At 39.8% G+C, this 26,636-nt stretch overlaps 1 protein-coding gene across 3 annotated transcripts in view; it reads right to left on the bottom strand.

Annotated features, from left to right (window-relative positions):
* The window catches only part of LOC128029440 (capZ-interacting protein), a 69,034-nt gene that overhangs the window by 19,723 nt on the left and 22,675 nt on the right, over positions 1-26,636 (bottom strand). For 2 of the 3 annotated variants that reach the window (XM_052617226.1, XM_052617227.1), the window contains 3 exons: positions 3,995-4,075; positions 3,645-3,710; positions 3,438-3,506 (listed from right to left, as the gene is read on the bottom strand). In XM_052617226.1, the coding sequence (XP_052473186.1) occupies positions 3,438-3,506; positions 3,645-3,710; positions 3,995-4,075 (216 nt within the window). Of the gene's footprint in view, positions 1-3,437; positions 3,507-3,644; positions 3,711-3,994; positions 4,076-7,492; positions 7,779-26,636 lie in introns of those variants that run through there. The other variant, XM_052617228.1, reaches the window with a different exon arrangement.

The raw sequence follows: 26,636 nt of genomic DNA, 5'->3' as shown, positions 1-26,636 counted from the left end.
GAAAGAATGTTTTAAGGCTCCTGTATAAGGTCCTTTTGAATAGAAATTAAACTAGATTTCAAATGAAATTGTTTGTAAACGCTGATATCTAGAGAACAGAGCAGATGATATAATGCACACATTAACCTAATGCAACTTACTGATGATGATATGTATATAACATTGAGAGAGTTTAATAGTAATTTTATGTATTTACTTTTAATGATTAAATATGTATTTAGTGACAAACAGGGCATTGTGTTGTTCAAAACATACAGGTGCATCTCAATAAATTAGAATGTCATGGAAAAGTTCATTTATTTCAGTAATTCAACTCAAATTGTGAAACTTGCGTATTAAATAAATTCAATGCACCAGACTGAAGTAGTTTAAGTCGTTGGTTCTATTAACTGTGATGATTGTGTCTTACATTTAACAAAAACCCACCAATTCAATCTCAACAGATTAGAATATGGTGACATGCCAAATCAGTTAATCAACTCAGGACACCTGCAAAGGTTTCCTGAACCTTCAAAATGGTCACAATCATGGGGAAGACTGCTGATCTGACAGTTGTCCAGAAGACAATCATTGACACCCTTCACAAGGAGGGTAAACCACAAATATTCATTGCCAAAGAAGCTGGCTGTTCACAGAGTGCTGTACCCAAGTATGTTAAAAGAAAGTTGAGTGGAAGGAAAAAGTGTGGAAGAAAAAGATTCACAACCGAGAGAACCACAGCCTAATGAGGATTTTCAAGCAAAATCGAATCAAGAACTTGACTGAACTTCACAAGAAATGGACTGTGGCTGGGTTTAAGTCATTAAGAGCCACCACATACAGATGTGTCAAGGAATTTACTGAACCACAGACAACATCAGAGGCTTCTTACCTGGGCTAAGGAGAAGAAGAACTGGACTGTTGCCCAGTGGTCCAAAGTGCTCTTTTCAGATGAGAATAAGATTTTGTTTTATTTCATTTGGAAATCAAGTTCCTAGAGTCTGGAGGAAGGGAGGAGAAGCTCATAGCTTGATTTGGGGTGTAATGTCATCTTCTGGTGTTGGTCTGTTGTGTTTTTTGTCTCTGCACCCTATTACTAAGAAATTTTGGAGCACTTCATGCTTCCTTCTGCTGACCAGCTTTATGAAGATGCTGATTTCATTTTCCAGCAGGATTTGGCACCTGCCCACACTGCCAAAAGCACCAAAAGTTGGTTAAATGACCATGGTGATGGTGTGCTTGACTGGCTAGCAAACTCACCAGACCTGAACGGCAGAGAGGGTCCATCTATGGGGTATTGTCACAAGGAAAGTCAGAAACAAGAAACCAATAAATGTAGATGAGCTGAAGGCCACTGTCAAAGAAACCTGTGCTTCTATGCCACCTCAGCAGTGCCACAAACTGATCCCTCCAAATTGGGGAAGCAATTAAAGCAAAAGGACACCCTACCAAGTATTGAGTACATTTACAGTAAATGAATATACTTTCCAGAAGGCCAACAATTTACAAACAATTTTTTTTTTTATTGGTTTTATGTACTATTATATGTATGTCAATACTATATGTGAGCCTGGACCACAAAACCAGTCTTAAGTGATAAATATATATATATATATATATATATATATATATATATAGAGAGAGAGAGAGAGAGAGAGAGAGAGAGAGAGAGAGAGAGAGAGAGAGAGAGAGATTTATACATGATCTGAAATCTAAATAAACAAGCTTTCCATTGATGTATGGTTATTAGGATCAGACAATATTTGTCCAAGTTACAACTATTTGAAAATCTAAATACTGAGAACATTGCCTTTGAAGTTGTCCAAATGAATTAGCAATGCATATTACTAATAAAAAATATAATGTACAATGTTTTTTTTTGTTGGCTATTGCTAAAAATATACCCCAGCGACTTAAGACCAGGGTCCAGGGTCACATATTAATAGCAAGTTAATATTTTAATAAAAATAGAAAATGCAATATACTTAAGTGTTAAAATATTTTTAATGAATAAAAATACATTAATAAGTTTTTTTTAAAGTATTGTTTTTAAATGTAAATTAAAAGAAAAGTTCCTCACCATTCACAGTAGTACTGTATCCAGATTTTTAAAATCATCTTTAACATGACTACCTGTGTTTTACCCATGGTTTACCTCTGCCATAGGCTGCTGGACACAGATTATGCCTAGTTTGTATTCCACCAGTTCTGTCTAAGATAAATTAGCCTAATCTCAACAAACAAAAAAGGCAACAAATGATCTAAATCTAGTGAGCAGATAACATTGGATGACACACAAAAATACACACACACAACTCAAGGAACAGCTACTTAAAACAGCTAAAAACGCTCCTCTTGGACTGTAAAATGAAAGATGATGTTCCGAAATAAATATCTCCTACCTGTACAGGAGAGAAAAAGAAAAGAGAGAAACGGTAACCCTTTTATCCCATGACTGCCTGATCGCTAAGTTGAGTCTAGCACAGCTCAGTACTCAGCATCTGTGGCTAAGCTGTTATCTCATTAGAGCCCTTGTCTTAACCAATTGGAGGAGCAAATGCGGACCTGTCCCTTTTATGAGCAGACGTATCCCATGGACCAATGACAGTTCAAACTAACTAGACAACTAGATGTGTGGGGTTCAGTTGCAGGAATTGACCTTGCAGGAGTGCAATATAAACTGTAGGTGGCAGTAGAGTTGCATTAAAAAACCTTGGCTTTGTTATAAAAGGAATATATTTTACTGGTCCTCCTACTGGTTTTAAGTAAAAATTTGTCTAGTTTTCACATTTTGTCAGTTTGATAAAATAGAGACTAAATAAGATGATAATATATACATTGGTGGATATTGTTTTATTGTTCATTGGTCAAAATAGAATAATTTTCATCTACATACTGCTGTATGAATATTTATATACTGCATAAATATTAAGACTGTTCTTGTAGCTTGCCATTCTGAACATTTTAGGCCATTCTGTGTGGTCTTGTTTTTGATATGTCTTTACAATAGCACATTTTTGTGACAGGAGACTTGCAAAATTATATGATTAATATTTTGGTGTTAAAATAGACAATAAATTGGCATTTACAAGAAGAAGAAAAAAAACACACCCAACCCGGAGAAGAATATTTATATTATTGCTGCAGGAAGCATGTGCATTTAAAATGTACTGGAAACTCCCTGCATGTTACATGTATTTATAAACTACATATTTCAGCTAATAGTTTCATCACCACACAACACATTTCCTGTTTCCTGAATGAAAGTTCACTTCGGAAATGATATGTTAAAGTGATAAGCAACCTCACAAACCTGCAAGGTCAGAATCATTCACATGCAAATGTATGTTAAATACATACATTTAAATGCTTGAGCAAATACATACATTTAAATGCTTGAGCAAACAGCTGGCTGAAACTAAGATCTTGTGTTAACTGGATAATCAAGAAAATGTCACCTGTAGTTTTTCAATGAGGGGTGAACTCTTTATCTTCAATTTAGGAGGATGAGGACAAATGGACACCATCTGCACCAGAAGAAAATAAAACACATATTTCAAATGACTATACAAATGACATCAATATATAAAAAGATGTTTGAACATGAATCGATTATTGATATTTATAATTCATAGTAACTTATGTGCTGACAATTTCATGCTCACCTCTTCATGTTCTTCATCTTTTTGGTTGTTTATCACCAGAGAACATGGGGTTCTCATAGATTTCACCTGCAATTCAGTACCATACAGGTTATAATACATGATCACTAGTGGAACTGAAAATAGAGAATGTACATTCTCCACTGACAAGGCTGTTTGTAGACCATGTAATTGATCCTCAGTCTTGACGACATTGGGACATGTTGCTTCATGAACCCTTCCTCCGTGTTTCTTTTCCTCACACTATTTCAGTAACATTTACAGTAATTCAGAAAAATGAAGAAAAATAAACATAATTTGGATTAGGAACAACCAATAAGAGACTAACAGAAAAACTTCAGATGTTCAACTACCTCCAGTCCTGGCATTGGCAGTGCATGACCTTTGAGTTTTCCAGCCAGCTGAGCCACTGACGACTTGACTTGCGCATCCTCCTGCAAACAGAAAAGCAGGGTCTCTGACTGTTTGTTTCACTCAACAGTGTTGCTGTTGGATGTTTTCTGATGGACCAAAGCATACTTTATTAACACAGAATCTCACAGGGCCTGTAGTTAAGCTCAGACCACCAAACACAAGTGAGGAGCTTGCGGGGGGGAAGTAAACACACTACTGCTCAGTTTACACATGGACAACTTTTTTGGGCCCATTACATAAGACAAGTATGATACAATAATGGGATCAAAATTCCGTATGTGCTTGTTATTACTAGATATGTTTTCTTAAGAACAACTGGATAATAAAAGACCTTTCAAAACAAAGAAATGGTGACATCAGAACCTCAAAAAGTGGGGTAGTGGAGAAGTTGACTAGAGTCAAGTTAATTCACCTTTATTTATATAGCGCTTTTAACAATAGAGATCGTGACAAAGCAACTGAACAGCATTAAATAGGAAAATAGTGTGTCAATAAAGTAAAAGGCTGTTCATCATTCAATAATGTCATCATCCAGCTCATTTCAGTTTAAATAGTATCTGTGCAATCAAGTCAACGAAATCTGTGGAAATTAAGTGTCCACAACTAAGCAAGCCAGAGGCGACAGCAGCAAGGAACCCAAACTTCATCGGTGACAGAATTGGAGAAAAAACCTTGGGAGAAACCAGGCTCAGTCGGGGGGGTTGGTGTGGGAGTGGTCAGTTCTCCTCTGGTCAGACAAAACCAGCAGTTCAAATTCAGGCTGCAGTAAAGTCAGATTGTGCAGAAAAATCATTCGTTTCCTGTGGTCTTGTCCTGGTGGCCATCTAGGAGACAAGGTCTTAACTGACAATTTGTCTCTGGGGCTGATCTAGTTGTCCTGGTCTCTGCTGACATTCAGGATTGTAGAGGTCCTCTCTAGGTGCTGATCCACCATCTGGTCTGGATACGTACTGGATCTGGGTGATTGCAGTGACCATCTGATCTGGATACAGACTGGATCTGGTGGCTACAGTGACCTCGTGTTAAGAGAGAAACAGACTATTATTAGTGTAGATGCCATTCTTCTAACAATGTAGCAAGTACATTGTGTGTTATGGGAAGTGTTCCTGATTCTGGTCTTCCTAATAAATGCAGCCTAAAGAATCCTTTAAAGGATTTGAATATTAGATATTGTGTTAGTGTGTTATGTGTTGGTCAGGTTAAAGAGGTGGGTCTTTAATCCAGATTTAAATTGATAGCACGTGTCTGCCAACTATACTTTATAGAGCACATTACCATTCTATTTCTGCAGTATGTATACTGTGTGAGGTCTCTGAAAATACAATTAACTGTGATGTATGGGTTACCATACTTAGGCACATGTCACTTTTTTTTATTTATTTAATTAATTTATTTATTTTCTCACAATTAGGACATATCAATTTGTGAATGAGGGCTATAAAGTTGCCGTCAGTAGTATGCAGCAAACTAGTTGTACTGTATATTCTGGACATTTTTGTGATGAAGAACAAAGATGGATGTATTCTGAGTATATCAGCAACACAGCTGACCAGCATCACATTTTCTGCCAGGAGGATTCTATCTCTCTAGAATAGGATACATATCAGTGTTTCATTGTGTGAAGAACATTTTTATAAAAGCATTGGACATGGCTGAATTTGTGCTGAACATTATCCTGACCTATATCATGCTTCAAAGCCTCAGATACAAGAGTAAGCACTTGTTCTTGGCAATAATTTATCTTACACTTGCCTTTTTGTCTTTATGTGGCTCTGGAAGACTTTGCAAAGAGAAACATGTCTCTCCTTCATCATTCTTCCCAAATCTCCCAAATATGGTCACCAGAGGTGGGTAGTAACGAGTTACATTTACTTCGTTACATTTACTTGAGTAATTTTTCGGGGTAACGAATACTTTTCGGAGTATATTTAAAGATGGGTACTTTATACTCTTACTTGAGTACATTTTTTGGGAAAAATCTGTACTTTTACTTCGTTACTGTGGGCGACGCCCCTCTCGTTACTTTATCTTAATGCAATAAATGCTTCAGTTTATTCCAAACGCGCCGTCTACTTTTCTCTGGACAATGAGCGATGCCCATTCGCGAATGATTCATTCTTTTGAGTCAACTCTGTTCAAAGGCTTGATCAAACCAATTGGCAAACGAGTGAATTGGTTCATGAATCAGTTTGATTGAGTCGTTCAGTTCCATGCTGCACGCGCTGAGCTCTGAAGCGGTTCACTCAGAGTTGTAACGTTTAAGAATATTAGCAGCGTTGAAAACGGGGCTATGGAACTGCACTGAATTGAAAGCTAATCTGCAAAGGCTATTCTTTGCTTGCGATGGAGATCCTTATTAGATGAACGCGTGTGCTGTCTACTGTTTAACAGGTAATAACTTGGGCTACATTCGATTACAGTACACGATACCACTGTGACATTAGTTTGTTGTACGTGTGTGGCTTATAACAGGTTGAATGCAGCTTCCAAAAGACAAAGAATAGCCGATTAAGATTTTATTAATTTTAATACAATCACACCAGTGCGAGTACGTTCAGCAAGTCATATCATCAGCTGCTAAATTCAGATCTGTGATCGCTTGCTGGCGCTGAGCCGGAGACAGACGCGTTCTTACAGCGCTGCGCATTAACCAATCACACACGGTTCTGTTGAGCTTTTGAATTCAATGGCCAATCAGAGGTGTTCCGATGAGTCATCGCTGAAATGCCGGTGCTTCCTTCACTCGCTCACTTACTGAATACCTCTTTCTGCCGAATTCTCTCGTCAGAAACAACAAAGTGCAGATGTGTGTACGAATCTATAATTAAGATATTGATTTCACAGTGTTAACAGTTTCAGTGATTTTAATGGTAGTTTCTGAGAGTGAATGAAATCTAGACTGTCAGTGAAAATTATGTTTAAAAATGTAAATGTTATTTGCTCTCTTTCTGAACAATGAAAGATTAGTAGCAATATTTATATCACATTAACTTTCAATGTTAAATTCACATTTAAAATAAAGTCAGTCGTATTAAAAATATGTTATGGCATGACACCTATATTTGTTACTTAAATAAACAGACAGGGTTTTATAATAAATTACATAAATTGGATTAAAGGCTGATGAAATATATACATTTATACACACACACATACATTACATACATTTTTTGTCTATATATCTATATATAAAAAGGCTCCGTATATATGACCCAAAGTAACTAGTAACTAACTACTTGAGTAGATTTTTTATCCGATACTCTTTTACTCTTACTCAAGTAACTATTCAAGACTAGTACTTTTACTTTTACTTGAGTAAATATTTCTAGAATTACTTTTACTTTTACTTGAGTAAAGTTTTTGGGTACTCTACCCACCTCTGATGGTCACTTTCCACAATTTAACTACATTTATACAAACATGATGACCACACTCACCTTGCTCTCTCCAGCCACAAAAAGCACCCTCTCACTTAATATCACACACCTTCTAAATACCACTGCACACAAGGACAGAAAGAAGATGTGTTTTCCCCCAATCCACTTCCCCTTCCATTTCCTGACTCATTATTTTGCCGCCCATGATTGTTAACTCTTTCCTGTCCCTCGAAAACAAAGCGACTGTAAAAATTGTAAACTTTACAATGAGGACAATAGGGTCAAGAATTTTTTTAATGTTTTTTCAAACCCACCCTTGTTGATATTTCTGGTAAAGTGGACTGGAGAAGGAATCCGTGATAATAATTTTCTCATTTATGACTTTTTATTTGTTCCAATTCCAATTAAAACATTAAAATCTGTTAACAAAACAAGACACAGAAATTATGACCTACATCAGTTAGCCAGAGATAGTTTTAACCCTATGTTTCGAAAAATCTGTAGGGTGGGAGAAAATTATGGGCTTGCTTTGGGAGTGGAAGTACAGAAAGCTCTATTTTAGGATGCTGTGACCTGAGAAATAAACCACAGACTGGCCTGTGAGGGTCTGGGTCAGTGATACTTGAGCAATACCCAGTGGAGAAAGATCATGTGCAGTTTGTGGTATGAGAAACACTTGCTAAAATTTTGTTGAAGCTGTGTGTACAGTAACTGTAAAATGTAATTTTTAATGGATTCACTTTTAGGCCTGTTTCAGAACAGTGGGTTCATGTTGTGCTTCCACACAGTGTTTCCGCTGAGTAACAGAACTCAAATAAAGAAAATATGTAATTCTTACAGTAGCTAACTACATATAGTATTTTTTGTTATATTATTTTTTGGCCATTAAAAAATCAATTTTAATCAAAATTGTACGACCGCGACTAAATGATGACAATATGATTGCACCGTATTTATATTTATTCAGATTTACAAAGAGAGAGAGAGAGAGCAAGAGAGAGATAATATATATATATATATATATATATATATATATATACTTCATCATGACAAAATATCTCTCTCTTGCTCTCTCTCTCTCTATTAAAACAACAATACACTGGTTAAAATTATGATCAAGTACTTTACATGTGTTTTAGTATGTTAGTCAACACATTGAAATAAGTGTACTTATTTAAAGCAAATTAACCATTTCATTTACCATTATAACAATGCACTTAAGAATGTAATAAGAACCTTGAATAATCTTGAAAAAAAAAAAAAAGTCAAGATAGTGTACTCTCCTAGAGTACACTTAATTGGCCTTTTATTAAGTTGGCTTAAAAAAGCCACCTTACTGATATGCTATATAAGCTTCTTCTTCTGAGCCAAAATTTAGTCAGTATTTCTTCTTACACATTTACACATGCTGGGTTCATGAATATTAATCACGTTGTCTGCGTTTGGTCGAAATTATTTGCTGAAATCGAAACAGGGATGGTAATAGATGAGCGCCAGCCAATGAAATTGCCATTTGCGCATTAGCTCCGCCGTCTATCAGAGAAACCGACATATTGCTTGTTCCAAATAGCTGAATAACTCTAAATGATCTACATTATTTTGACAGGAGAAGACAACAAATAATAGTTTACATGTAGTGTGTCGATTCAGTGTGGTGAGACTCTCTTTCTTTGAATGTTTGAGAAACAACGCTATCAGCAAAGCAATGACGAGTCATGCTCCTTCACAAAGAGTTTACAGTTCGGCAAATACAGGTGCGCTGTGCGTCCATTGGGATGAATTGAAAAGTACAGATCGCTTGATGGAGAGAGAACTCTGAAGCGCTCAGTCAGTGTTCAGCGAGTGAAAAATGTGCTAATCTTATAATGGCCTTGAACACACACACTGGCGAGTAAAATCTAGAATGGCTAACAATAGGCACAATTTAGTCACCCAGAGTAAAATTTAGTCGCATATGCGAGTGATTTACTTGCAATGTAGAGGGTTGTTTTGACAGGTTGTCTTGAATACCTTTAAAGTGACACTGGTTTTACTCAAATCAAACAGTTTTGGTGATGTTGTTTATGTATTTATGTTCTTATTACTGCAAGCATCACACACTTCAGACTATTTAGTAAACATTTGATGCTACTTTCTCTCTTTTTACCCCCTTGTTCAGGTCTCACCCAATACACCAGTCCAGTATTTCCCAAAGTTCCTAGTACAACATAAGGCGTAGTCTGGGCTCTCTATTCTCTTTACAATCACGGGCCACATGACCTGATGTAAGCGTTTACAAATGGGTCTACCATCAGGGTCCCATCGGTTCATCGACTGAAAAATTTCATGCTTTATCTCAGCTTTCCAGTCAGGTCTATATGGGCGTGGATTCGGTGTATCAAGCTGACTTATAGCAGCACATGCGGTCATACTCCACCTCCAGCAGTAATGCCTCTCGATGCAACTCGGCAAAAGTTCCTTTTGCGTGATGGCGGGCATACATCTTTAAGGCTCTATGCATCGGCCCATCCTCCATCCCCGTCAATAACTGTTCTCATCTCCAGCATTGTGCAAACCCTCCATTGCCGTCTCGCTAGTCTCCGAACAGCTCTCGCTGAATTGCTTGTCTCCAACCAGCTGTACGAACGTGGTTACTCTGCTAGTCACCGTCGTGCTCTCAAATCACGGAAGCCTTGTCTCCAAACAATCACAGACGTGCTAATCTCCAACAGCTGCGCCTGTGAATGCTCTACGTCACAGTTTTTGCAACACTTGACTCACTCGTTCCACACAGCTGTAAAATGTTCGGTTATCACTGCGCTGTGTTCCTTCAGAACAGAAAAACGCGATTATGCGATCGCCTTATTCCCAATGGGAACCTTATGAAGTGACGTAATTGCGTGACGTGAACATCATCTGCGAACCCCACGGTGAAACCAGGGTGAAGGATGCAAATCATTCTCATCTGCCAACAAAAATAAGCGCAAAAGACAGCGCGAAGCAGTTACCCGGAGTGTTACATGACAGTGGGGGCAAATTATTTTGAGAGAGGGATGAGGATGGCGAATGATAGGCCATTGTTAGAGGCTACGCAGTTAGTTTTCATTTTCACAGTGGACTGTTGTAGTTTCATTCAGAAGTTGATGCACCTCTACAGTTGTAAGATTGTACTTTTTTGTTACAGAATATTACCAAAACCTTACAGTTGTTAGTATATTAGTAGTATGTAAAATAATTTACGTTGCAGTAAGAGATTGCACTTTGCAATTCCTGTAAAACAGCATTTGTATATTTGTGTGCATATTTTATTTGTATTCATTTTTACAGAAGTTGTTGAATATTCCTTTTGTAAAGCTAGAGAACTTGTTTGACTCAATGTTTTGTAAGTTTGAGCCATGTGTTAATTAAGGTCTGAAATAAGAATGAGAACTTAAATATTATGTGATTTATGCTTGCTTATCATAGGAAGTCATAAGAAATGACTCTTTACAGTAAGGTAGTGAGAACAGGGTGTTGGGGGGGGGGGGGGTCACCTTTTTTCTCTTTTTCATCAAACCGCAGTTCCCTTTCGATACTTCACTCATACTGAGCATGGGGAAAAACTCCTTTTTTCCTCGATACTGAAGCCTTTTTTCATTAACGCAGTGCAACTGCACTGCGATTGGTTTAATCTGTAAACTTTTTTAAACCAATGACAGCACTGCGTAGCTGCGCGAGCCTGTGGCGATGCAGCGCGCCAAAGCCCGCCAAAATGGGCGGGGCGAATGGCTTTAAAAGCAGGCAATCATCAGAGGAAATCAGATCTTACTCCTTCAGCGACGACTTCACTTCGCTGGATCTTTGCTGAACGCCTTCGCCTGGAACGAGCTCTCACCGTCGAAGAGGCACCGCAGCCGACCAGCTGAGACCACCGACAGCCGCTCTTAGCGCCGATATCGCGCCGCCCGCTTCCCGCTTCCCGCTTCCGGCCGCTTCTCAGCGATCTCCTGCCATCATCCGGCGATCACAAAAGAGCTTTTTCCAGCGGTTTTCACCACTATAAAAGAGCGTTTCTAACGCCGTTTTAACGACGGTGGCCATGCCGCGCCACAGCTGAGGCTGTGGGAAGACCCCACGCTGAGGCTGCACTCACTGAGACTTCATGCTGCTTTTGTGAGAGCATGAGTCTCGCCTCTCTGCGCTCACGGATTGCTTTCTTTAATGAAAGCAATCCCGCCCCTCGCGCTCCCGCATGCCTCACCCTCTCCAATGAGAGAACCATCCCCTGTCCTCTTCTCATGCCCAGAGCAGCGTCCCTCGGCTGAAGCGAACGACCTTGTCTCTTTTGGCGGATCGGAGGACGAGCCGCTTGACGACTCCATGTCACTCGCGGCTTTTGAAACGGAGGACTGGGCCGGTGATTCTGACCCTGCCCACTTGCCATCACTGGAGCCCATTGACGCCAGTGCTGGGATGGATGCCGAGCTTCTCCGCATCCTCTCCAAGGCTGTTGAGGAACTCCATCTGGATGAGGATGAGGCCGTGTCTGCTCACCTCTGTCCCCCCGCGGCTGTGGGGTGGAAAAACAAGAGAGCCCTTCCTTCCAAGCCCTGCAGGATGACCTCTGCCATGGCTGGCAGAGCCTACACTTCTGCGGGGCAAGCCGCTTCAGCACTACACACCATGGCCATATTACAAGTGTTCCAGGCAAAGCTTCTCCATTCCCTGGATGAGTCTAGGACTAGTGAACCTGCTTTTCGTCACCTCCACAGCGCCACAGATTTGGCCCTGCGCGCCACGGCCCAGGCCATCGGACGATCCATGGCCAACCTGGTTGTGCTGGAGCACCACCTCTGGCTCAACCTAACAGAGATTAAGGAGAGCGACAAAGTGGCCTTTCTCGATGCCCCAGTCTCTCCATCCGGTCTCTTCGGGCCAGCCGTAGAAGGGTTTACAGAGTGCTTCACTGCAGCACAGAAGTCGCCCCAAGCCATGCGACACTTCCTGCCCAAGCGCTCCACCTCTGCCCCGAGTCGCCCCAGGACTGCACCGACTCAGCATCAGAGCAAACCTGTCTGTTCTACCCCCCAGGTGGCGCCCCCTAAGGAGCAGCACCCAGCTCGCCCAACTAGGCACGCTAAACCGCCTAGATGTCAGGGCCCCCGGCAAAGGATTGTGCTGGACCCGACGCCCTCTAAATCCTCCTGATCGTTGGGGAAGAAAGAGGAAGGGGCAAAGTCCCGCCACGGCCGGACCACCCCAGAAGCTCTCTCGCCTGCCTGCTGTGCGACCTGGGCCCACCGTTGTTGTGTCCACGCAAAGCGCCGTTGTTATGGTGAACACAATAAATATTTCACAGTTTCAAAAAGAGAGCAGTTTTCCTCTTCCACACTCGTCAGTGTTCAGGCCCCTAATCAGCGGCCTGCCATCCGACACTATCCAGCCTCTTGTCACGTGGGCCGAGGCCTGGCAGGCCATCCCCGGAGTGTCCAAGTTGCTGTTGGGGATAATAAAACACGGCTACTCACTGCAGTTCGCCCGAAGACCCCCCACGTTTTCGCGCGGTGATTCCCACCTTGGTAGAGCCGGACGACGCTCAGGTCCTCCGCACCGAAGTGATGATGCTGTCAAGGAAGGGAGCCATAGAGATAGTTCCTCCCTCAGAAAGCAGATTGGGGTTCTACAGCCGTTAGCTGTAGCGGTCTCAGACCCATCTTAGACCTCAGACACCTGAACCTCTCCCTCATGAAACAGAAGTTCAGGATGTTGACATTGAAGCAGATCCTCACGCAGATTTGCCCCGAGGACTGGTTCTTCTCGCTGGACCTGAAAGATGCTTACTTTCACATCCAGATAGCCCCCCATCACAGACGATTCTTGAGATTCGCGTTCGAGGGTGTGGCTTACCAATATACACTCCTTCCCTTTGGGCTGTCTCTAGCTCCCCGCACTTTCATGAAGTGCATAAACGAGGCACTTTCCCCTCTGAAGACAGATGGGAATCCGCATTCTGAACTATCTCGACGACTGGCTTATTCTAGCCCAGTCACGAACCGAGCTAGACCACAACAGATTCGTGCTCCTGAGCCACTTAGAGTGCCTAGGACTCAGGGTCAATTTTGCCAAGAGCTCACTGCTCCCCAGCCAACGTATTACGTTCCTGGGAGCAGTTTTCGACTCAGTCAATATGAGGGCGGTCATATAACCAGAGTGCGCTCTGGTACTTCAGCAGCTCACGGCATCTGTCAGGAACAAAGCCTGTTTCCCTCTGAAGTTCTTTCAGAGGATGCTAGGGCTGAAAGAACCCATTTTTACAGCTCGGCCTCCTACGAATGCGGCCCCTGCGATACTGGCTGAAACTCCGGGTCCCACCTCATGCTTGGCGGCACGGCCGCTTTCACATCAGAGTCAACCAGGCCTGTATAGCAGCCCTGGAGCCTTGGATGAACCCTGTTTGGTTCAGTCGTGGAGTACCCCTACAGGCGGTTGCCAGAAGGATGGTGCTCTTAACAGATGCGTCTAACCTGGGTTGGGGTGCTCTGTGCGAGGGCAGACCAGCCTTCAGCTCGTGGTCGCACGAGGAAAGCCATCTCCATATCAACTGCCTCGAGATGTTGGCAGTGGAACGAGCCCTTCAATCCTTTCAGGCGATCCTGGAAGGGCGCCAAATTCTAGTCCAGTCGGACAGCATGACATGCTTTCGCGGAGCAATGTCCCCTCGGACGAGTGAATGCTCCATCCCCAGACGGTTCTCAAAATCTGGGAGATTTTCGGGAAGGCAGAGGTCGACCTCTTCGCCTCAGAAAGCAACTCTCATTGCCCATCTTATTTTTCAAAGGAAACAGATGCGCTGGCCCACAACTGGCCCAGCCTCCTTCTTTATGCTTTTCCCCCAATTGTTCTGATCCTTCAGGTCATCAGACGAGTCAGGGAAGACAGGCACAGAGTCCTCCTAGTGGCCACACTCTGGAGGAGTCAAGTTTGGTCCTCGGAGCTTTTCAGGCTTTCCATGAAAGCCCCATGGCCGATCCCCCTGAGGCGGGACCTCCTCTCTCAGGCGAACAGGACAATCTGGCATCCACAGCCAGAACTCTGGGCTCTGCATGTATGGTCCCTCGATGGGAGCCTCTGAGCCTCCCCGGGGACGTGCTACACACCATTGCTCAGGCAAGAGCCCCGTCTACAAGATGCCTCTACGCCCAGAAATGGTCAGTCTTTGTTGACTGGTGCTTAGCACAAAACAAAGACCCTGTTGAGTGTGATGTATCTCTGATACTGTAATTTCTCCAAGAGCGTCTAGGGTCTCACCCCTTCCATGCTCAAGGTTTCCGTAGCAGCCATCGCAGCATTTCATGCTCCTATTGCTGGCCAATCAGTGGGTCGAAACAGCATCATTGTGCGTTTCTTGAGAGGTGCTAGGCGGTTGAAGCCCCCACGTCCTCTCACCGTTCCCACTTGGGACCTTCACACGGTCCTTGGAGCACTCAAAGGACCTCCCTTTGAACCGCTGCGGTCAGCTGACCTTCAGCCCCTAACGCTCAAAACTGATCTGCTACTTGCTCTAGCATCGGTCTAGCGTGTTGGCGATTTGCAGGCCCTCTCGGTGAGCCCTGCATGACTTGATTTTGGGCCCAATGAATCTAAGGTCATTTTAAAACCCAAGCATGGCTACGTACCTAAAGTGCTCTTGACGCCATTCAGAGCACAGGTAATTTCCCTCTCAGCTCTGCCTCCATTGTCAGGTGAGCGAGAGCTGGATTTACTCTGCCCAGTGAGGGCTTTGAGGATATACACTGAGCAGTCACAGCCGTTCAGGCAATCTGACCAGCTTTTTGTCTGCTTTGGTGGCCGAACAAAGGGGTCTTCGGTCTCAAAGCAACGCCTCTCGCGTTGAATAGTTGAAGCTATCACTCTATGTTACTCCTCTATGGGCCTTGAGTGCCCCATAGGAGTAAGAGCCCACTCTACTAGAGGGATGGCCTCTTCATGGGCCTGGTCTAGTGGTGTCTCTATCAAGGACATCTGTGAGGCAGCCGGCTGGTCCTCGTCGTCCACTTTTGTCAGATTCTATAACTTGGATATCCTGACCTTGCATGCTTGGGTTCTTTCGGTTTGATACGATGGCCTCTAGCAGACTCCATCATCATACCACCTCCAGGGAGCTAGCTCCCTCTTAGCAGTGTAGCATCAAGGGTTCGATGGCTCCGGCCCTCTCACTTATCCTCTGGACCCCAGGGTGTTCAAGATATGTCTTGTCGTTCCCTACCGTGGCACGGTGCAGTTGAATACGTTCCCCATACGCAGCATGAGTGAAGTATCGAAAGGGAACATACTCGGTTACGAACGTAACCTCGGTTCCCTGAGATACGAAACGAGTACTGCTTTATATGCCATGCCACGAGACTGCGGGTTCAGTGTCGTAGCTTCAGTCGTATGACCTGATTTCCTCTGGCGATTGCCTGCTTATATAGCCATTCGCCCCGCCCATTTTGGCGGGCTTTGGCGCGCTGCATCGTCACAGGCTCGCGCAGCTATGCAGCACTGTCATCGGTTTAAAAAAGTTTACAGATTACATCAAAGGCAGTGCAGTTGCACTGGGTTATTGAAAAAAGGCTTCAGTATCAAGGAAAAAAGGAGCTTTTCCCCATACGCAGTACTCGTTCCGTATCTCAGGGAACCGGGGTACGTTCGTAACAGAGTACGTTTTTGCAAGTTCCAGCAATTTCATTGCATATGATTGCAAAAATATCCTGCATATTCCATCGCATTTTTTAAGAAAACCTGCCGCAAAATCAAGGATTTTTGCCCGCAACAATCACAAAAATAATCCGCGTTTTTCTGGAGGGACTGATTATTAGAAAATACAGAATTAGTTTCCACTGTAATGCTGATTATACTAAACTATATATCTCAACAAGACCAGATGAAATTTCTAAATTATCTAAGCTAACAGAGAGTGTTAAAACTGTAAAAGATTGGATGACCAATAATTTTCTCCTATTAAATTCAGACAAGACAGAGGTATTACTTATTGGACCAAAAAACAATACACAGATTCTCGTAGATTACTATTTACATCTAGACGAATGTACTGTTACTTCCTCTACAGTCAAAAATCTACCAGGTCAAGAAAATATGATCATATTACCCAAATTATACACTCTCTGCAAAGGTTACCTATTAATTATTGTATCAGTTACAAAATATCATTACGTAGCTATAAGGCGCTTCATGGTTTAGCTCCTGCATACCTAACTAGTCTTCTACCACGCTACAATCCATCACACAAAAAGTTCACAAAACTCTGGACTTTTGGTAGTACCTAGAACAGCAAAGTCCACTAAAAGAGGTAGAGCTTTTTCACGTTTTGCTCCCAAATTCTGGAATAACCTTTCTGATAACATTCAGGGTTCAGACACATTCTCTCTGTTTAAATATAAATTAAAGACACATCTCTTTGGCCAAGCATTTAAATAATGCATCTCATAATCTGAGCTATATATGATCAAATGCACATTATTATTCTTAAGCTTGGGTTAAAAATAATAATTTTACTTGGTTGGAACAGCAGCTATTGAAATCCCGTGGTAACTAGGATTTAAACAAGCTTCAGTCTGGATCTAGAACACCTGACCTCAGATGATGCAAACCCTGAAACAACATCAGGGAGTATGCAGTAATAGCAGTATGCAGAGTATTTAAATCTCTTTTCAATGAGTGCTCCCTGTTCACTTTCAATTTTGTAATCACATGTGCTCTGTGTAAAGGAAGATCAGTTATTTGTCAGTGAGCTCAGGATCTGTTGAGCAGTAAATTTTTCAGCATATCCTCCAGCATGATCTGTCAGCCATCTCTCCTCTCACCCCCTGTGATCAGTCAAATCTGACACCTGCAGCTAGTGTTGGATGCAGGGAAGTCAGCGTTTTTTTCCCCCCATGAAATTAGACTTCTTTTAAACTGTTGCCATGGGTTGATTTTCCCCTGTGGGTTTAAAATTCAACATTAAATATAGCTGCAAGCAGCAATGTCGGGCTCAAGCCATCAGTGCAACGCCACCCCGGTGGCATCGGGAAAACTGTGCCCAGCGGGCATAAGCATTTACAGTAACCCTCTGACAATCAAGTTTTAAGGGATGCGGCAGTTAAAGGGTTAATCCGACCAATCTAGACTTTGAAATCACATACACAGAACAATATATATATATATAACTTTAGTAATACTTTATTTTTATATTTATAAAAAATTTATAAGGTGTGCATTGTAGCTGACACCTATATGAACACATTACAATTGTTTTGTGACTGCAAGTCTTTCTTCTCAAATGCTATTGAGCTTCAAATTTGCATTTGAGCCCATGTGAAAAAGTAGCATAATTTACATATGACTTACAGTTTGTTGTAATAAATATCAAACATTCAAATTAATTGTGCATTATAGCTGTCACCTAGATGAACAATTACAGTTGTTTTTATGACTGTAAGTCATTCTCTTCAAATGCTACTGACATTAGAGAAGTGTATAACAATATCACATGTAACTTTAGAGACCGGCCCTAAATTTGAGACTCTCGAATGTCCAATGTCAAGACAACTTTATGCCTGTTTTTTTTTTCTTTAGTTTTCTTTTCTCTGTGCCGGATTGCTGATGTGCTATACCCAGGCATAGATGTCTATCCATCAATTACGAACATTCAGCCGCAAACATGAGGTGTGAGCGGTCGCGAGCACATATTGGAGAATGGCGCATGTTTTTTTTGTTTTTTTTGAGCAACTGGGATGGTGCCCCCTCTGGGAGTTGGTGCCCTACGAAGACTGCATACTCTGCATATAGGGAGCGGCAGTACTATCTGGAAGATATATTCCTCAAACCATCGTACAAGAGAAGGTGATGCTAATCCTTCAAGAATCGCTCAAAAGCTATTCAAGTGTACAGTTTCCTTTTATTGCATCTTGAAATAAATATTTCTGAATTCTGAATCAAGCTGGGTTGTGTTTATTCATTTATTTTATAAGACAACTGAGACTTTAATATTTTGTAATATATGTGCTTTTAAACCAAGAACAATTTATTTATAGATGTATTACTGCTTAATAATGACTATTATTAAGGGAAAAGGCTTTATAATCATGAACTATTTACTAATGCTTAGCTAATGAGTGCAGTTATTATAAAGTGTTACCAATGCATTTACTAATGTTAACAAATTAGACATTATTTTACAGTGTTACCAAATCCTTAAATAATTTATTAGTGTTTTGTAATGATTTTAATGACCTATAAGCATTTGTGAAATAGTTTTGCTTGCATTGCAGCTTTATCTGTCAGTTGAAGAGTTTTACTGTTACATCCATGAGATTAATAAATGTCATGTCACGTCACAGGTTGTCATAGGTCAGTATCAAATGAGTTTGAAATTATTATTTGCAGCACAAATAAGGATTCTTAGGATGTTTTTAAATCCCTAAAACTGTCAGAAAAGGATAAGGCCTAAGAGATTTCTTAACCTGTAATGAAAGGAAAAAACACCACCATTAGCAACAACAAAAACAATAACAATTTAAAATACAGATTTTTTTTTTCCTGATTATTAAAGGGATGATTAGGTCTCTCTCTCTCTCTCTCTCTCTCTCTCTGCCAGACAGCCCCTCCCTACAATCCACACACACTGTCAGTCACCAAACATTCACAGTCACCAACCCCCTCACACTCCCCCTCCCTCTCCCCCTCCCTTTCCTCACACAGACAGAGTGGCCAGAGTGAGATCATGTCAGTTGAGAAGTCTGACAGTTTTTTAATTTTCTGTTATCCATACAGTGTTGTAAAGTCGTGAAACTATGCATATTTCCTCAGAATGATTTGATCTTTGTATGAAAAAATGCTTTGAAGTGTTTGGAAGCTGCAATTTAAACATACAAGACAATTAATGTTTCCCTTTTTACTGTCATTTCAAAAAATCACCACGACAAAACCGTTCAAGCTAACCAAAATCCGTTCGCAATTTAAGTTCCTCAATGTTTTTTCTTCATGTTGACAAAGTTTGGTGTGTATAGTGTACTTCCCCTGTGAGGAGTATGCATTAATTCACAACTGTAAAATCTCAAAAATACACATTCAAATCAAAATAGCCGACTTCCTGTTGGTCGTAGCTGATGACTGTGAATTAGAAAGTTGTCCGTCTTGAAAAGAACAATTTATGTACCAAGTTTGGTGTCTGTAGCTAAAACTAACCCCCCCACTTTTGACAAAAGGTGGCGCTATAGAGTGCCTCCTTCACGCCCTTTTAAAAGCTTTTGCCATTGTCTAGCTATCACTAATACTGATATGTGTTTTGAGTTTCATGTAAATCTGAGCTAGTTATCTGCCTAAAAATCACCAGAACAGAACATTCAAGTTTGACACGTTGCCATAGCAACACTATATTAGATATAAATATCCCCACAACAGATTTTCTTCGGCCGTGTTTTGTCATTATTCTGATGAAGTTTGAAGCAAATCAAGTAAAAATAAGATGCTGAATTCAAAGCGTTTTGAAAATGATTCACTTCCTGCTGCCAGTTGGTGGCGCTATAACTTTGACTCCTAATAGTCACATATATATGATCGGTATCATACAATGAACAAACCAATTAAGTTTGATCAAATTCAGGAAATGTATGTGGATGTTATTAGACATTTCCTGTTTCTCATTTCTCGCCATAATTTCAACGCCTCGCCACGGGCAAACCGTTCGAGATATCAAAAATCTCTTCGCAATTTAGCATCCCCAATGTCTTGAGATCGTGTTCACCGAGTTTGGTGGTGAACGGGTGGAGTTCCTCAGAGGAGTATATCAAATTCCAGAGCATGTGTTTTTCATAAAACCCTAAATAGCCAACTTCCTGTTGGGCGGAGCTTATGACATGCAGTGTGAAAGTTGTTTGGTTTGATGAGTTATATATATGTACCAAGTTTCATATGTATACGTGCAAGTATGCATCATATATGGCCCTCAGTACTACAGGGGGCGCTGTAGAGCCTCTGTGCCACGCCCGTGTATCAGACTCTGCCCGGCCCTAATGGCCGCAGGTTCCAAGGTGTGTGGCAATTTTCAAGAGTTTTTGAGCATGTTAAGGGCCCCAAAAGCCCCCGAAACCTTGAAGAAAAATAATAATAATAATAATAAATATAGCTGCAAGCAGCGATGGCGGGCTCAAGCCACCAGTGCCATCGCCACCCCGGTGGCATCAGGTAAACTGTGCCCAGCGGGCACATGCATTCACAATATCCCTCTGGCAGTGAGGTTTTAAAGGATATGGCAGTTAAAGTGTTAATCCGAATCATCTAGACTTTAAAATCACATTCACAGAACAATATATATATATATATATATATATATATATATATATATATATATATATATATATATATATATATAACTTTAGTAACACTTTACAATAAGATTCCATTCATAAACATTATGTTAACATGAACAATATTTATATAGCATTCATTCACGTCAGTTAATATTCCAAACTTAAACATTAAAACATTGTTTTATTGTGATTTTTTTCCAAGCATTTTTTACCAATTCCAAACCATATCAATCTTAATAACTACCATTGTTTTTTATTTAATCATTTATGAGTGCTATACAATAGTCCAGGAAAGCTGGAAGAGAAAAACAGGTCAAGAAGAACTGACAAAAAGAATTGCAAAATAATTAGGAAATAATGTGAAGATTAATTTTTAGTCAATTCTGCAAGACAGACTTTCAGGAAAGGAGGTGGAATAAAAATAAGCTCTTAAATCTTAATCCTGGATTCTGGAAGATATATTCCTCAAACCATCGAACAAGAGGAGGTGGTGCTGGTCCTTCACGAGTCACTCTAATCTGTTCATAAAGCCTATATATAAAGCCTTAATATATAGTATTTCACAATACTTCATGGTATTCTAATTAAATCATTTTTTGGGATCTTAAGTCTCTCAGAGCCGGACACCGAGTAATTCTGGAGACTCCAGGAAAGTGGCAGTTCTGTAAAATGTTGGCGCTGGAGACTAAATGCTCCCTGATTCACTTAACACACACACAAACACACACACACACACACTACCCACAGTGACAGTGGGACTGAGTGACATTAGATGTATGATAGTTTTTTTTATTTTCTATCATCCATATAGTGTTGTATAGTCATGAAACTATTGTCATGAGACCAGTCATTCTGAGGAAATATGCCTCAGAATGACTTGTCTTTTATGTGTACATTTTTTTTAAGTGTTTAGAAGCTGCACTTTAAAAAAAATAAAAAGACATTTACTGGTTCCTTTTTTACTATTATTTCAAAAAATCACCACAACAAAACCATTCAAGCTATCCAAAATTCATTCACACCTGTTCTGTAAGATTAGTTCTTTAAACAGTGGTAAAAGAGGATGTGGTGCTGATCCTTCAAGAGTCACTCAAAACGTATCTGTCCATAAAGCCTATAAAGAATTATTCTTAATATACAGTTCACAATACTTCAGCTTGTTATTCTAATTAAGTGAGGGTCATTTTATCAGTAAAATTCCTAAAATACATATTATTTTATTTGAAAGATTTCTATAAATGATTTAAATCATACTCGTTTCTCCAATAATTATTTAAAAGTAATCCTATAGCTCCCTCTGGTGACCATTATTGGTACTAAGAATTGCAAGCTTGATTTATAAGTTATGATAGTTTAAATTTTATGCTGGCTCTTGAAAGTGATAAAGCTATGAAACTTACTGTGCTTCCTTCAAATGAGGACTTCTACTTATATAAAAAATTATGAAGATTTAGAATGAAAAATTGTAAAGATATAGTAAAATAACTATTGTATTTTTTTATGTTACTTTAATAAATCTCTATGGCAACACCATTTAAGCTATCCTAAACCCATTCACAATTTAACATCTCAGTATATTGGCATCATGTTGAAAAAGGAGTATGGAGTAGTATGAGTAGGAGTATGAATTCATTTGCAGGCTTTATCATAAATCCACAATAAAATTTCTGAGTTCTGTATCAATCTGTGTTGTTGTTTGTTTATTTTTATCTTTTATTTTTCATAGGAAGATAACTTACTCTCATTTTTAATAAATGTGCTTATAAACCAAGGACAAGCTATTTATAGCTGTATTTATAAACTGCTTACTACTGACTATTAATATTGGGACAAGGCTTTATAAAGCATGAACTGACTATTTAATAATGATTGCAGTTATTATAAAGTGTTATCAATGAATTTGCTAATGTTAACAAATTAGACATTATTTTACAGTGTTATCAAATCCTTAAATGACTCATAAGCATTTGTGAAAGTTCTGCTTGTATTACAGCTTAGTATTGATCTGTGAGCTGAACAGATTTACTGTTACATCCATGAGATTATGTAAATTAAAATAAATATAATGTCACAGGATGTCATAGGTCAGTATCAAATGAGTTTGAAATTATTATTTGCAGCACAAATAAGGTTTTTTTAGGATTATTAAAAATCCCTAAAACTGTCAGAAAAAGGTTAAGGCCTAAGCTATTTCTATGTGAGTGGCTAATTTTATTTTTGTTTTTATAATTGTAATACACAAACTATGAAATTATACAAAATGTATAAAAAGATAAATAAATAAATACGCACACATTAAAAAAGCAGCCAAGTCGAATGAGTTTCCTTTTTTATATAGATTAAAATTGAAGACAGAAGCAAGTGGTAAATGTGGTCACTTTAATATTCAAATCCAGTAGATCCAGTTTATGTTCACGTGGCTGTTTTCGTTTATAGTCGCCAAGCTATTATGTATTTTGAAATAATCTTGTCCGTGATGTGTTCGTTCGTACGACGAAAGCCAGAATCCTGCAGCTCGAGAGATATGTTATTCTGCCAGTCGCGCTTTCAAATAGTCTTGCACACTTAAACAGGTCACAAACACCTGCATTTAGCTCTTGTTGTGTTACAATGGGTTTATTGTGTGCATTTGTGGTAATATTTTATTTAAAAAAGCTCTTAAACAAGAATAAATTCGTTTGTTTTGAGCTTGACACTGTACGCGCTGATCGGAGGCGGTGATTTCAGATAGGCAGCTGCAAATATTTCATTTTCACACAAACAGTTCAAAAACATCTTAATTTAGCTCTTGGTGTGTTCTAATTGGTTGATTGTGTGATATCGCTGTAATAATTTATTTTTAAAAGCTTTAAAACAGGAATAAATTCGTTTTCTCTGAGCTCTTTACTCCAGACGCTCGTGATCACAGCGGTGATTCATCTCTCCTATTTCTCACGTATCTCTGGCCAGAAATAATTTATCCATGAGCCCTGAACCGGTAATAATCAGATATGTTGGTTTAGCTTGTCAGTGTGAATTAAATCTAAGTATTTGTTTGTATTTTTAACCGATTTAAAAGTGAAAGTAAAAGTTCGGGAATTGAACCTGTAGGGGCGCTATTTCTCTCAGACAATGGAAGTCTGAAGCACATATACTCAAACAGAGGGACAGAGTGAGATGAGATGTCTGACAGTTTTTTTAATTTTCTGTTATCCATACAGTGTTGTAAAGTCGTTAAACTATGCATATTTCCTCAGAATGACTTTTTCATCTGTATGAAAAAATTCTTTGACGTCTTTGGAAGCTGCAATTTAAAAATACAATAATGATTCCCTTTGTAAGGTCATTTAAAAAAATCACCACGGCAAAACCATTCAAGCTATCCAAAATCCATTCACAATTTAAGTTCCTATCAGAAATACTGATGTGTGTTCAGAGTTTTGTGAAATTCTAAGTATGTTATTTGCCTCAAAATCACCTGAGAAGTATTCCAGTTTGACATGTTGCCACGGCAACAATTTTTTAGATATCAATATCCCCCTTGCAGATTTATATCAGCTGTGTTTTAACATTATTCTGATGAAGTTTGAAGCAAATCGAGTAATAATAAGATGCTGAATTCAAATCATTTTGAAAATGACACACTTCCTGCTGCCAGTTGGTGGCGCTATAACTTTGACTCCTAATAGTCACATATATGCGATCGACATCATACAACGAATAATCTGATGAAGTTTGATTAAAATCAGGAAATGTATGTGGACGGTATTAGACACTTCCTGTTTCTCATTTCTCGCCATAATTTCAACGCCTCGCCACGAGCAAACCGTTCGAGATATCAAAAATCCCCTGGCAATTTTTCATCCCCAGTGTCTTGAGATCACGTTGACCAAGTTTGGCGGCAATCGAGAAAAAAACCTATGACAAGTATTTCAAATTCCAGAGCATGCGCTTTTTACATAACTCTAAATAGCTGACTTCCTGTTGGGCGGAGCCTATGACATGCAATACGAAAGTTGTTCGGCACGATGAGATCTATATGTGTACTGAGTTTCATATGAATATGTGCAAGTATGTGTGAGCTATACATCAACATTTCTGACTGTGTTCCAGGGGGCGCCGTAGAGCCCCTGTGCCACGCCCGGGTCCCAGCCTCTGCAGGCTCCTAAAGGCCACAGATTCCAAAGTGTGCGCAAATTTTCAAGAGTTTTTGAGTATGTTAAGGACCCCAAAAGCCCCCACAACTTTGACGAAAAATTTGAATACTAAACCCTAAATAGCCAACTTCCTGTTGGGCGGAGCCTATGATATGCAATACAAAAGTTGTTTGGATTGATGAGATTTATATGTGTACCGAGTTTCATTCGTCTACGAGCAAGAATGTATGATATATGGCCCTCCATATTCCAGGGGGCGCTGTAGAGCCCCTGTGCCACGCCCGTGTATCAGTCTCTGCCCGGCCCTAATGGCCGCAGGTTCCAATCTGTGTGCCAATTTTCAAGACTTTTTAAGCACGTTAAGGGCCCCAAAAGCCCCCGAGACGTTGGAAAAAAATAATAATAATAATAATAATAATAATAAAATATAGCTGCAAGCAGCGATGGCGGGCTCAAGCCACCAGTGCCATCGCCACCCCGGTGGCATCAGGTAAACTGTGCCCAGCGGGCACATGCATTCACAATATCCCTCTGGCAGTGAGGTTTTAAAGGATATGGCAGTTAAAGGGTTAATCCGAATCATCTAGACTTTAAAATCACATTCACAGAACAATATATATATATATAACTTTAGTAACACTTTACAATAAGATTCCATTCATAAACATTATGTTAACATGAACAATGTTTATATAGCATTCATTCACGTCAGTTAATATTCCAAACTTAAACATTAAAACATTGTTTTATTGTGATTTTTTTCCAAGCATTTTTTACCAATTCCAAACCATATCAATCTTAATAACTACCATTATTTTTTATTTAATCATTTATGAGTGCTATACAATAGTCCAGGAAAGCTTGAAGAGAAAAACAGGTCAAGAAGAACTGACAAAAAGAATTGCAAAATAATTAGGAAATAATGTGAAGATTAATTTTTAGTCAATTCTGCAAGACAGACTTTCAGGAAAGGAGGTGGAATAAAAATGAGCTCTTAAATCTTAATCCTGGATTCTGGAAGATATACTCCTCAAACCATCGAACAAGAGGAGGTGGTGCTGGTCCTTCACGAGTCACTCTAATCTGTTCATAAAGCCTATATATAAAGCCTTAATATATAGTATTTCACAATACTTCATGGTATTCTAATTAAATCATTTTTTGGGATCTTAAGTCTCTCAGAGCCGGACACCGAGTAATTCTGGAGACTCCAGGAAAGTGGCAGTTCTGTAAAATGTTGGCGCTGGAGACTAAATGCTCCCTGATAGTTTCACACCTAATTCACTTAACACACACACAAACACACACACACACACACACTACCCACAGTGACAGTGGGACTGAGTGACATTAGATGTATGATAGTTTTTTTATTTTCTATCATCCATATAGTGTTGTATAGTCATGAAACTATTGTCATGAGACCAGTCATTCTGAGGAAATATGCCTCAGAATGATTTGTCTTTAATGTGTACATTTTTTTTAAGTTTTTAGAAGCTGCACTTTAAAAAAAATAAAAAGACATTTACTGGTTCCTTTTTTACTATTATTTCAAAAAATCACCACGACAAAACCATTCAAGCTATCCAAAATTCATTCACACCTGTTCTGTAAGATTAGTTCTTTAAACAGTGGTAAAAGAGGATGTGGTGCTGATCCTTCAAGAGTCACTCAAAACGTATCTGTCCATAAAGCCTATAAAGAATTATTCTTAATATACAGTTCACAATACTTCAGCTTGTTATTCTAATTAAGTGA

The sequence above is a fragment of the Carassius gibelio genome, chromosome A15 (genome assembly GCF_023724105.1).
Source record: "Carassius gibelio isolate Cgi1373 ecotype wild population from Czech Republic chromosome A15, carGib1.2-hapl.c, whole genome shotgun sequence".
Taxonomy (NCBI): domain Eukaryota; kingdom Metazoa; phylum Chordata; class Actinopteri; order Cypriniformes; family Cyprinidae; genus Carassius; species Carassius gibelio.
The sequence above is the reverse complement of the archived record's forward strand: the minus strand, read 5'-3'. Positions and strand labels throughout refer to the sequence as shown.